Genomic DNA, 14,166 nt, shown 5'->3' on the forward strand with positions numbered 1-14,166 from the left:
CCAGCTTACTACAGTATCCTAGACAAACCTGTGCATCAGACGTATTGTCAGCTGGAGTAGCTTGAACTGCAGCTGGTGTCTGTGCATTACATTTAAGAGTTATCCATTGTTTCATGAGGTGGTCACCCAACTCCTGTCCCTTTAGTGTAAGAATATAGAGTCAGAGAGGATGACCATCAGACATGTATTCAGTTCTGGGAAGGGCAATGGCCTCACTGTGGAGTACAACCAGAGCCAGTTCCACAGCTCCATAGGTGATTCAGAAACATAAGGAAGGAGGAAACTCGGAAAGTAAATAGTGAGAACTGGTGCAGCAATTAGGGGAACAGTCAGACGTTTCTGTATACATTATTCCAAAATTGAATGCTGTCTCTTTGATGCCAGGATGACTGAGCGATTGAGGACGTAGGAGCTTGAGGTCATTGCCATACCAGTCCTATGAATTACATCAGTGGAAAGAGAGATAATGCCCTTTCAGCAGCTTCAGTGTGATTGGAAAGCAATTAATTTTCAGGCCTCAAAATACTTCTGGTGGTCTCTTGGTATCACATACTAGTACTTAAAGATTTAGGATGCTGCAATGCATGATTGCGATGCTGGAAAGATTTTTTTCATGATGGAATCTTAACACTTTTGGGCTTTAGGATAGGCATTAGGAGAAGTGGAAACTGTAGAGGCCAGAGGGATTGAAAGTCATTAGGGTCAGAACTGATATTATTGCTTGGAGCTTTGCTATTGTTGTTGGGGAGATTTTGAACAAGCTTGTCGAAGGTATGAGAATAAACATAGATTGAGTCAGAGATGGGCAAAACCAAAAATGGCAAGTAATAAGTGAAAATAAGTAAATATTGAAGGCGAAAGATGTAGATAGCAAAGACATTTGGCAATGCTTAAATACGTTCACTGAACTTTGGGGCAGCACGGTGGCTCAGTGGTTAGCACTGCAGGCTCACAGCGCCAGGGACCCGGGTTCGTTTGCACATTCTCCCCATGTCTGCATGGGTTTCCTCCGGGTGCTCCGGTTTCCTCCCATAGTCCAAAGATGTGCAGGCTAGGTGGATTGGCCATGCCAAATTGCCCATTGTGTTCAGGGGTGTGCGGGTCATAGGGGGATGGGTCTGGATGGGATTCTACAAAGGGGCGGCGTGGACTTGTTGGGCCGAAGGGCCTGTTTCCACACCGTAGGGAATGGAAGTAAAAACTTCTTATGTTGAAGTGCATGCAGCAGATGAATTGAAGACACAGGTAGACACTTCTAAGGATAATATGCAGCTATTACAGAAATTTGGCTTAAAGAAGAACAGAAATAGTATCTCAAGTATTGTAAACTGTGAGGCAGACAGTGTTGATGTTCAAAAGGTAGATGAAACAACAGACGAATGCAAATGAAATTTAGTGCAGAGAAGTGTAAATAAATTCATTTTGGTAGGATGAACACAGAGAAATGATTTAAAATAAAGAATGCAGTTTTTAGGCAGTGCCAGAGCAGGGAGACCTAGAATATTTGTATATAAGTCAATGAAGGTTGTATGACTGGTTGATAAGAGGATTAATAAAAGCATGTGACATCCTGCAATTTATCAAAAGGAGCATAAATACAGAAGCAAGGAAGTTTTGTGTGTTGCAATCCTGAATCTGACAGCTATGTATTGTTATCAGCCCAGTAACTTTCTTTTCCCAAAGTAGACAAAGTATCAGATCTGGGGTGAATAAAGACACAACATTCCACTGTTTTTAACAGAAAACAATAAACTTTATTAAACAATTATTGAACAATATTAGAATGCACAACTTGTATTTTAGCACCCAGAATTAATGTAGTAGAATGGGGAATAGATTATGATTGAACACCCCAAAAATAAACTGCAAATGTAAAATTGAGACAGATCCCACAAATTTCTCAGCAATTCCCCTGCACTGGTTAAATGAAACTGTGAGTAATCAAATCCCATTAACCTTCACAAGGGTTTATGTTCTTCACTTTGCTAATTTATGCTTAGAAAATCCACTGAAGCCACTGTGTCATTGAACTGCCTGAACAACTGCTCCTGTTCTGGTGGATCTTTTCCTTGCTGTAAGCTCCCCTGGCATCTGAAATTGCAGTCCAGGATTCATTCATAAACATAGTTCTTTACTGACAGTAGCAGTGTCAAGCTAAAACTGCATTTGGATTTTTCCTTGACCTCTAATTTTGTTCGAAACATGCATCAGAAAGTATTGGTTGTGGATTTTTCAACTTACACTCTCAGCCATAAATGCACGTAGCTTTTTTTCTGATACATCAACAGCTTCCAAGACTTTCTTGAGTTCTCTATTCACAGCTATTCAATTACTGTACGACCTACCTGAAACCTTAATGCATAATATCCTTTTGGTTAGCAACACAGTTAGCGGCAACTCTGCCTAGCAAAGAGCCTCCTTCTCCTACAATGTTTGACTCATGCTTCTGCCCTTGAATGCCTCTTCAGTGACCCTGAACCATCTCAGTGACCTATTGAAAAAATTACGTTATACCCACCCCCTACTGCTGGAAGAATTGTATGTTGTTTGATGGGGCGGCATGGTGGCTCAGAAGCTAGCACTGCTGCCTCACAGTGCCAGGGACCTGGGTTCAAATCCACTCTTGGGCGATTGTCTGTGTGGAGTTTGCACATTCTCCCCGTGTCTGTGTGGGTTTCCTCCGCGTACTCCTGTTTCCTCTCACAGTCCAAAGATGTGCAGGCTAGGTGGACTGACCTATGCTTAATTGCCCATAGTGTTCAGGGATGCGTAGCTTAGGTGGGTTACAGGGGGTTGGGTCTGGGTGGGATGCTCCAAAGATCGGTGTGAACTTGTTGGGCCGAAGCGCCTGTTTCCATTCTGTAAGGATTCTGTGATTCAATAAAAGGTCTTATGGTGCATAAAAGATTCACAAAATGATTCCAAGGATGAGAAATTTTAATTATGGAAATAAATTGGAGAATTTGATATTATGTCCCTTGAAGAAGCACAGGTTGAGATAAAGAACAAAGAAAATTACAGCACAGGAACAGGATTTCAGCTCACCAAGCCTGAGCTGATCCAGACCCTCTATCTAAACCTGTTCCCTATATTCCAAGGATCTGTATCCCTCTGCTCCCTGCCCATTCATGTATCATGTTATCATGCCCGCCTCTATCACCTCCGTTGGCAACGCGTTCCAGGCACTCACCTTTCTCTGCGTAAAGAACTTACCACGCATATCTCCCGTAAACTTTTCCTCTCTCATCTTGAAATTGTGACCCCTAGTAATTGAGTCCCCCACTCTGGGGGAAAAAGCTCCTTGCTGTCCAGGGTGTCTATACCCCTCATGATTTTGTAGACCTCGATCAGGTTCCCCCTCAATCTCCATTTTGCTAATGAAAATAATCCTAATCTACTCAACCTCTCTTCATAGCTAGCACCCTCCAAACTAGGCAACATCCTGGTGAACCTCCTCTGCACCCTCTCCAAAGCATTCACATCCCTCTGGTAATGTGGCGACCAGAACTGTACACAGTACTCCAAATGTGGCCGAACCAAAGTCCTATACAATTGCAATATGACCTGCCAACTCTTGTGCTCAATACCCCGTACAATGAAGGAAAGCATGCTATATGCCTTCTTGACCACCCTATTGACTTGCGTTGTCACCTTCAGGGAACAATGCACCTGAACACCCAGATCTCGCTGTTCATCAATTTTCCCTAGGGCTTTTCCATTTACTGTATAGCTCGCCCTTTGAATTTGATCTTCCAAAATGCATCACCTTGCATTTGCCCGGATTGAAACTCCATCTGCCATTTATCTGCCCAACTCTCCAGTCTATCTATATTCTGCTGTAATCTCTGACAGTCCCCTTCACTATCTGCTACTCCACCAATCTTAGTGTCATCTGCAAACTTGCTGATCAGACCACCTACACCTTCTTCCAAATCATTTACATATATCACAAACAACAGTGGTCCCAGCACAGATCCCTGTGGAACACCATTGCTCACAGGTCTCCAATTTGAGAAACTCCCTTCTACTACTACTCTCTGTGTCCTGTTGCCTAGCCAGTTTTTTTATCCATCTAGCTAGCACACCTTGGACCCCATGTGACTTCACTTTCTCCATCAGCCTGCCATGGGGAACCTTATCAAACGCCTTACTGAAGTCCATGAATATGACATCTACAGCCTTTCCCTCATCAATCAACTTTGTCACATCCTCAAAGAATTCTATCAAGTTGGTGAGACATGACCTTCCCTGCACAAAACCATGTTGCCTATCAGTGATAAGCCCATTTTTCTTCCAAATGGGAATAGATCCTATCCCTCAGTATCTTCTCCAATAGCTTCCCTACCACTGACGTCAGGCTCACCAGTCAATAATTACCTGGATTATCCTTGCTGCCCTTCTTAAACAAGGGAACAACATTAGCAAGTCTCTAGTCCTCCGGGACCTCACCTGTGTCTAAGGATGCTGCAAAGATATCTGTTAAGGCCCCGGTTATTTCCTCTCTTGCGTCCCTCGGTACCTTGGGATAGATCCCACCTGGACCTGGGGACTTGTCCACCTTAATGTCTTTTAGGATACCCAACATTTCCTCCTTCCTTATGTCAAGTTGATCTAGAGTAAGCAAACATCTATCCCTAACCTCAACATCTGTCATGTCCCTCTCCTTGGTAAATACCGATGGAAAGTACTCGTTAAGAATGTCACCCATTTTCTCTGACTCAGCACATAACTTTCCTTCTTTGTCCTTAAGTGGGCCGATCCTTTCTCTAGTTACCCTCTTGCTCTTTATATATGAATAAAAGGCTTTGGGATTTTCCTTAACCATGTTTGCCAGCAATATCTCATGTCTTCTCTTAGCCCTCTTAAATCCCTCGTTTCAGATTCGCTCTACATTCCTGATATTCTTGCAAAACTTCGTCTGTCTTCAGTCGCCTAGACCTCGTGTGCTTCCTTTTTCCTCTTGGCTAGTCTCACAATTTCACCTGTCATCCATGGTTCCTTAATCTTGCCATTTCTATTCCTCATTTTCACAGGAACATGTCTCTCCTGCATGCTAATCAACCTCTCCTTAAAAGCTTCCCACATATCAAATGTGGATTTACCTTCAAACAGTTTCTCCCAATCTACATTCCTCAGATCCTGCCGAATCTTGGTATAGTTGGCCTTCCCCCAGTTTAGTATTCTTCCTTTAGGATCACTCCCATCCTTGTCCATGAGTATTATAAAACTTACGGAATTGTGGTCGTTATTTCCAAAGTAGTCCCCTACCGTAATATCAACCACCTGGCCGGGTTCATTCCCCAACACCAGGTCCAGTATGGCCCCTTCCCGAGTTGGACTACATGCATACTGCTCTAAAAAACCCTCCTGGACACACCTTACAAATTCTGCTCCATCTTGACCCCTAACACTGAGTGAATCCCAGTCAATGTTGGGAAAATTAAAATCTCCCATCACCACCAATCTGTTTCTCCTACACCTTTCCATTATCTGTTTACCTATTTGTACCTCTATCTCACGCTCGCTGTAATGTAGTGACCAGAACTGTACACAGTACTCCAAATGTGGCCGAACCAAAGTCCTATACAACTGCAACATGACTTGCCAACTCTTGTACTCAATACCCTGTACAATGAAGAAACACATGTCATATGCCTTCTTGACCACCCTATTGACCTGCGTTCTCGCCTTCAGGGAACAATGGACCTGAACACCCAGATCTCTCTGTTCATCAATTTTTCCTAGGACTTTTCCATTTACTGTATAATTCGCCCTTGAATTTGATCTTCCAAAATGCATCACCTCGCATTTGCCCGGATTGAACTCCATCTGCCATTTATCTGCCCAACTCTCCAGTCTATCTATATTCTGCTGTAAGGTTACCCCTCATTCTCTTATGCTCCAAGGAATAAAGTCCTATCCTGGCCAACCTCTCTCTATAACTCAGGCCTACTAGACCTCGTAAATCATCTTTGCTCACTTTCCAGTTTAACTGTGTCTTTCCTTTGACAGTATGACCAAAACTGTACACAATATTCCATATGTGGCCTCACAAATGACCTGTACAGCTATAACATAACATCCAAACTCCAAAACTCAATGCCTTGACTGAAGAAGGCCAGCATGCTTAATGCTTTTTTCATCACCCTGTCTACCTGTGACTTTCAACAGATCTGTGTACTTGCATTCCTAGGTCCCTTTATTCCACAACACTCCTCAGGACCTTACCATTTACTGTATTTGATTTGACTTTCCAAAAGGCAACACCTCACACTTACCTGTATTGAATTGCATTTGCCAGTCCTCAGCCCATTTCCCCATCTGATCAAGATCCCTCTGTAATTTTTGATAACCACCTTCACTATCAACAATACCTCCTAATTTTGATTTCTAGTTTTTCAAAAAAAGAATTCTCCATTTCAGCACAAGTCGTGCTATGTTCCCCAAATCTTCTGTTGGCGTAATCCAATTGTTAAATGACCCACAACAAACTCTCTTTAAGGGTAGAAACAAATGGTTAGTTTAAGCATTCAAACCCAGTGAATGAATGTTTATATCACATACAAACACTAGCACAAAGAAGAAAGGAGGAAAAAGCATGTAAAGCTATAGCTACAGTTGGTGGAAGTGGGAGTAAGATATGTGAATCAGAGTCTAGGAAGTCAAAACTCTTTAAAAGCTTTGGCAGAATTCCCTTCATATAGGAGCTTTGATGCAGATGGATGCAGTTGAAAGTGTAGTAACATGATTCTTGTAGGCTGGGAGTTAGTTCACTTTCCACTTTTCAAGTGAAATGGCACCATTTTTGCTGGAAATTGGGTTTCAGGAAAGGATGAGACTAGAGGTAAGCTTTTGCTGAGTCTGGAGCTACTTTGTTTTCTGCTCTGATTTTCAAAACAAAAAAAAGAGTTCAAACTGGTATAGTTGAAGCTATTCAAAGGAAGATGTTTCAGTCATATGGCAGGGTTCCTAAATGAAACAATTATACTTGACAAGATGATTTTGATGTCTGTCATCAAAACTATTGTGTGTTGTTGGAGATAACTATGGGGTCATTAACACTACTTGTACCATACAGAGTTTTAATGGTGTCCTTAGCTCAGAACTGATTGAGGGTAGACACATTATTTGTTGCTCTTTTGTGTGTGTTTTATTGCAGTATTCTTGCAAATGAGAGATCTGACATTCCAGAGAGATGAGTTAAGTATTGACTTGCTAATTCCTAGAAATTTCTAGAAGCAGCCACCTTGTCCATTCTGTATTTGATAGCATCCATTTTAAATCCAGCAAGAGTCGACTTGAAACAAAAATATAGTTTAAAGAAATTAAGATCTGTTCAAACCTGGTGGGCATGACATGGCAGAAGATCGCAAAGAAATTGCATATCCTTAATTGGCAGGAATATGTACCAAGTATAGGTGTAGAGCTGGATGAACACAGCAGGCCAAGCAGCATCAGAGGAGCAGGAAAGCCGACGGTTCGGACCTAGACCCTCCTTCATTTTCTGAAGAACGGTCTAGGCCCGAAACGTCAGCTTTCCTGTTCCTCTGATACTTCTTGGCCTGCTGTGTTCATCCAGCTCTGCCTCGTTATCTCAGATTCTGCAGCTCCTACTATCTCTGAGATATGTATGCATTGGAAATGGTAGCATCTCTACATTGAAATACTTTTCTGATATGTCTTTGTAAAGGAATTTATTTTAATAATGTTCTCTTTCCTTAGAATCCCAGCAAAAGGATAACCCAGCCTTTTCCATGCTGAATGATTCTGATGATGATGTGCTTTATGGGTGAGTTAAGATTGTAGTTTAAGGTCTTAGCTTTCTTTATTTGCAACTTGGCCATTTTTGACACACCATTCATTTATGTTTACTTTCCAAAATAAATTGTTTCTTTTGGGAATTTAAAATTTCAATTCTGGAGGCTTGCGGTGTGCAGGATTGGAATATTATTTATTCTTGTTTGACCTTTCCAAGCAATAGAATGAAAGTTATGCAGTGCTTCTGAGGGACTGATTTTCAGAAAGTGTTTTTTAGGCACAAATTTGACATTGATCAGCTTGTCTCTACACCATAAAACTGGGCCAGCCTGCTCAATAGAGGATGCTTTTGATCCTAGTTTTGTACCTCTGCATCACTCAAAAATATGAAAGATATTGATTAGAAGATTAAAAAGGACAAATGCCCCAATTTTTAATATTTATCACTACTATCTCTGGTGCATAAGTAGACACAGATTTTGGATTCATATTGAGGTGAAAGCAACATTAATCACTTTGTTCTATTCAATAATAGTTGTGCAGCTTTCAGGAAAGTGGGATAAATCCACATTTAGAACTTACAGCAGAAGAGAGTATTGTTTGCTCCCTTCAAAAGATTAATGTTCTATATTAAGGACCTAGGTTAGCCAGATAGGCCCACAGTATTATAGGCTTCCTCTGATAAATTGATATTCATTTCAGATTTACTAAGGATCACAAGTGCTAGACTTGTCATTACTGATTGATATTCTTCACATGAAACTCCAGATGTCTTTGCAAATAAACGTACAGTTGTAGAATTGTAAAATAGAAAATTCTCAAATTCCACAGAGAACAGAACAGAAAACTGAAGTGTAAGGCAACTATGCTGGCTTGAGCATTTTGTGAGTTTATCCAATATTAAATCAAGAATTAAACTGGATAGAGTAAGAAAATTGATGACCAGAAAAGCAATTCTGGGGGTAGATCTGCAGATGTAACCATAGAATGTCTCTTCAGCAAAGCAGGAGGCTTAGTCAAACTAATCAAGTTTAGGAGAACGCTGGAATTTCATGACAACAGGGAAAAATCTGGCTTGCTGATATATAAACCTGCATGAGACCAGTTGTGTTCTTTTGGATAAATTGCTGCTTGTAAGCTACATCCACTTTAAACCTATAAATGAAACAAAACTTAAAACTGATTCACAAACTAGCACTTTGTCACTTTCATATGGAAGGCTAGACAGTAAAGCAAGGCAATGAAGACCATGCTGTACAGATCAGTTTATCAAATCATCAAATCAAAACATGGGCTGGAACACCGATTAGTCTCATCAATTACCAGTTGTCCTAGCTGGGCGATCAGCTCTCTGCTGGAAGATTGCATGATCTTACCTGTTTTAAGTTGCACATTTGAAGCTCTTGCTTGTTTCAGTTTAGTTTGAAGATGTTTAAGTCTTATTAATTTATGATGTTCGATATACAGCTAAAAGATACTTAACCAGTATGTTTGAGCCATAAAGTAACAAAATACTTTATAGATATTTCATAGGGCTTTTCAGGATTTCAGTAATGGGCTGGAGACACAAATTTAAATCCTACCATGGTAGGTGTGTGCAATTTAAATTGAATGTTAAATTTGTCAAATAAAATAAGATCATCTCTACTAATGTCCATAAGAAGTCAAATTTCTGTGTTTAAATAAAAACCCGTCTGGTTTATTAAATTCCTTTTGAGGAAGGATCTGTGCCATATTTACCGGGTCTGGCCAATGTGTGAGTCCAGAGCTACAGCATATTAAATGGGCTAGCAAACTTAACTTCAAGAGGCAGCTCATCATAATTTTCTCAAAGGCTGTTCAGGATGAGCAAAAATACTGATCTTCCCATTAATGCACACCAAATGAATAAAAGTGAATTTAAATGATGCAAGGAAAACCCTTTTAATCTATTCTTGATAGTTTGATCTAATTTTTTTTGAAAATTAAAGATTTTCTTCAGTAATTTTAAACTTTTTCATGTTAGGAGTGATTATGAAGAAATGCCTCTACAAAATGGCCGTGTTAGTAAATCGAAGTACAAGGATGAGTCTGACAGTGACTGAAGTGCACCTTCAAAGGACTGATTGTTAGCAAGAACACATACCTGAAAATGGGTGGAATTGATTTTTCTTCAATTTTTCATGCTGCTATCCACTTAGCTCAATTTTGTAACTACAGTCATGTCATTGTGACTTAATAAGTAAAGATTTAACAGGTTTCATTCTCCATCTTGCTCTATCCTTATCCGATACCATGTGAGCAAAGGAACAGACATATATGCAGATGATAAGGGTTTTCTTCTTCCCAAGCAAAAAAGATTATATTAGTTTTTTTTAAACTTAGAAATCTTTTAAGCTTCTAAACATTTGTACCTTGTGAACAAGTATTGTGTCATGAATGTTTGTGGTGTTAACTTGTTTCTAATTTAGGGAGAAAACTACAAAGCATTCACAGCTCTAAAGTAGGGTTTCAGTGTGATGCTTCTGAAACAAAAAGATTAGAGTGCTGCTTTGTAAACAAGGTTACTTTTTCATTTTTAAAATCCAAGAATTTATTAAGAAAATAAATTGTGCAGTGGAACGAGGCTGTAGTTCCAGTCTCTGCCAACATCAACATAAATCTAAAATATCTTATGATTTACTTTTCAAAAATACTAATTAAGTTTAGAATTTCAGCCCCTGTTTTAGTTAATGCTGCTTTTAATATGTGGTTGTATATTGTACTTCTGTTAAATAAGAATTACAGTGCCACTGTTTGAGAGCTGATATCTACAAGTATTTGTAGGAGTTAATTTGCTCTTATCAAGTATTTGTGGTGTGTTATTATTTTGGAGCAAATATTGTGACAGAAGTAAAAATCAACCTCCCTTGCCCCATTTTAGTAACTCTGACTATGAATCTGTTGTGGGATTTCTGGGCTGGCTGATTCTTTCATTTAATTTACTACTTGATCGTAATCAAACTTTAAGAAGTGTTTCACTACAATATTAACTCCATATTACTAATGTAAATATCGAAAATTGAAATTGTGAATGCTTATATTCTCTTCCCCCATTCTCTGTTTTAAGTAATTGTTGTTTTACCCTCACTAATTAAATCTTTTCTATATTTACTAACTATTTGTTTTTGATGGAAATTAAAACATTTGCTGACATCTTTTCTAACCGTTAACAAGCAGAAATAATTTAAAGATAGTATTGTCATAGCATTCCATTGTGTTGAATTGAGCAACCCAGAGTTTGGTCTTGGTTTATAGCATACAACAATGAAGGAAAATACATTAAATTTATATTATTTACATTGTATCTTGGCTATATCTAAGGAAAATGAAACTGTATACGTTGTACCTTTTCTCCCTCGAAGGCATTCAGAAACACTTCATAACCAATAAAATACTTTGGAAGCAGAGATACAGATTTGATGCAAATGTGACAAGTTATTGAAAACAGCAAAGTGATAAATGAGCAGAAATACAAAACTAAAATATCGCAAATGTGGGAAATTTGAAAAGGAGACAGAAAATGCTGGAAATAACAGATCTGACAGTATCTGAACAGAAACAACAATAACTTTTCCAGATAATATCCTTTCATCATGAACTGATCTTAAAAGATTGAGTTGGATTTTTGTGGAGGAAGCAGAAATGCTGATTTGGGAATGCAGCAGCTCTGAATCTTGAAAGAGGCCCCCACCCAACATATTTTCACAATGATGTGAAATGAAATGAAGGGACCGACTCAAAGCTGCAGCTGAGGCAAGCAGATGGTACACATTGCAAGCAGAAATGCCTGCCTCCAGTTTTACGGAGACATTGGCCCATTTTTAATTATTGTCAGGGTGTCAAATCTTCAATCACCCACCCATCCTAACTATATTAACAAATGCCAAGAAATATGATAGCAGTGTTCAAGAGGCATTTAGACAGAATCATGAACATGCAAGGAATAGAGGGATATGGACCATGTGCAAGCATAGAACATAGAACAATACAGCGCAGAACAGGCCCTTCGGCCCTCGATGTTGTGCCGGTCTGTGAACTAATCGAAGCCCATCCCCCTACACTATCCCATCATCATCCATATGCTTATCCAAGGACTGTTTAAATGCCCCTAATGTGGCTGAGTTCACTACATTGGCAGGCAGGGCATTCCACACCCTTACCACTCTGAGTAAAGAACCTGCCTCTGACATCTGTCTTAAATCTATCACCCCTCAATTTGTAGCTATGCCCCCTCGGATAAGCTAACGTCATCTCCACCCTATCTAATCCTTTGATCATCTTGAATGTCTCTATTAAATCCCCTCTTAGCTGCCTTCTCTCCAATGAGAACAGACCCAAGTCCCTCAGCCTTTCTTCATAAATCCTTTGCTCCAGACCAGGTAACATCCTGGTAAATCTCCTCTGCACCTTTTCCAATGCTTCCACATCCTTGTAATGGGGCGACCAGAACTGTACGCAATATTCCAAGTGATGCCACACTAGCGTTTTGTACAGATGCAGCGTAACATCACGGCTCCAGAACTCAATCCCTCTACCAATAAAACCTAACACACTGTAAGACTTCTTAACAGCTCTATCCACCTGGGTGGTAACTTTCAGGGATCTATGTACATGGACACCAAGATCCCTCTGCACATCCACACTACTAAGAATCTTTCCATTGACCTGGTATTCTGCCTTCCTATTATTCTTCCCAAAGTGAATCACGTCATATTTATCCGCATTGAACTCCATTTGCCACCTTTCAACCCAATTCTGCAGTTTATCCAAGTCTCCCTGCAACCTGCAACATTCTTCCACACTGTCCACCACTCCACCGACTTTAGTGTCATCTGCAAACTTACTAATCCATCCATCTATGCCTGCGTCCAAGTCATTTACAAAAGTGACAAGCAGCAGTGGTCCTAAAACAGATCCTTACCACTAGTAACTGGACTGCAGGCTGAATATTTTCCATCAACCACCACTCGTTGCCTTCTTACAGAAAGCCAGTTTCTAATCCAAACTGCTAAATCTCCCTCAATCCCATGCCTCCGTATTTTCTCCAATAGCCTACCATTGGAACCTTATCAAAAGCTTTACTGAAGTCCATGTACCTCACATCAACTGTCCTACCTTCATCCACATGCTTGGTCACCTTGTCAAAAAACTCAATGAGGTTTGTGAGACACGACCTGCCTTTGACAAATCCATGTTGACTATCTCCACTCAAATTGTTGCTTACTGGATGATCATAAATCCTATCTCTTATAATCCTTTCCAAAATCTTTCCTACAACAGCTGTAAGGCTCACCTCTACTGCCCTTCTTGAACAAGGGCACAATATTTGCAATCCTCCAGTCCTCTGGTACTAAACCTGTAGACAATGAGGACTCAAAGATCAAGGCCAAAGGCTCCGCCATCTCCTTCCCAGAGAATCCCCAGAAAAATCCCATCCGGCCTAGGGGATTTATCTACCGTCACACCTTCTACAATTGATAACACCTGCTCCTTATTAACCTTAATCCTTTCAATTCTAGTAGCCTGTAACTCAGTCTTCTCTACAATATTCTCCTGTTCCTCTGAAAACGCATGAGAAATAATCATTTAGTACCTCCAATCTCCACACAGTCCACACACAACTTGCCACTTCTGCCTTTGACTGGCCCTATTCCTACCTTAGTCATCCTCTTATTCCTCACATACCTATAGAAAGCTTTTAGGGTTCTCCTTTATTCTACCTACGAATGTCTGCTCATGTCCCCTCCTTGCTCTTCTTAACTCTCTCTTTAAATCCTTCCTAGCTAATCTGTAACTCTCCATCATCTCATTGGAACCATCGCGTCTCAACAACACATAAGCCTCCCTCTTCCGCTTAACAAGAGATACAATTTCTTTAGTTACCACAGTTCCCTTACCTTGTCACTTCCACCCTGCCTGACAGGGACATACCTATCAAGGACACGCAATATCTGTTGCTTAAACCAGCTCCACATTTCGATTATCCCCATCCCCTGCATTTTGCTGCCCCATTCTATGCCTCCTAAGTCTTGCCTAATTGCATTATAATTCCCCTTCCCCCATCTATAAGTCTTACCCTGTGGCATGTTCCTATCCCTTTCCATTGCTAAACTAAATTATGGTCATGCTGTCCAAGGTGCTCACCTACCACTAAATCAAACACCTGGCCTGGTTCATTACCAAGTACCAGATCCAGTGTGGCCTCCCCTCTTGTCGGCTCTTTGACATACTGTGTCAGGAAACCATCCTGCACACGTTGGACAAAAACTGATCCATTCGACGTACTACAGTTATAGCATTTCCGGTCAATGTTGGGGAAGTTAAAGTCTCCCATAATGACCACCCTGTTCCTTTCACTCCTGCCCAGAATAGTTTTGCCAATCGTCT

General features: G+C 40.4%; 1 protein-coding gene across 4 annotated transcripts in view; it reads left to right on the plus strand.

Annotated features, from left to right (window-relative positions):
- The window catches only part of tmem181 (transmembrane protein 181), a 180,895-nt gene extending 169,709 nt beyond the window's left edge, over positions 1-11,186 (plus strand). For all 4 annotated transcript variants that reach the window (XM_048535701.2, XM_048535703.2, XM_048535702.2 and 1 more), the window contains 2 exons: positions 7,723-7,789; positions 9,764-11,186. In XM_048535701.2, coding sequence (XP_048391658.2) covers positions 7,723-7,789; positions 9,764-9,842 — 146 coding nt within the window. In that variant the 3' untranslated portion in view covers positions 9,843-11,186. The remainder of the gene's footprint in view (positions 1-7,722; positions 7,790-9,763) is intronic.
- Positions 11,187-14,166: the final 2,980 nt, after the last annotated feature.

The sequence above is a fragment of the Stegostoma tigrinum genome, chromosome 9, assembly GCF_030684315.1.
Source record: "Stegostoma tigrinum isolate sSteTig4 chromosome 9, sSteTig4.hap1, whole genome shotgun sequence".
In the NCBI taxonomy this organism is placed as follows: domain Eukaryota; kingdom Metazoa; phylum Chordata; class Chondrichthyes; order Orectolobiformes; family Stegostomatidae; genus Stegostoma; species Stegostoma tigrinum.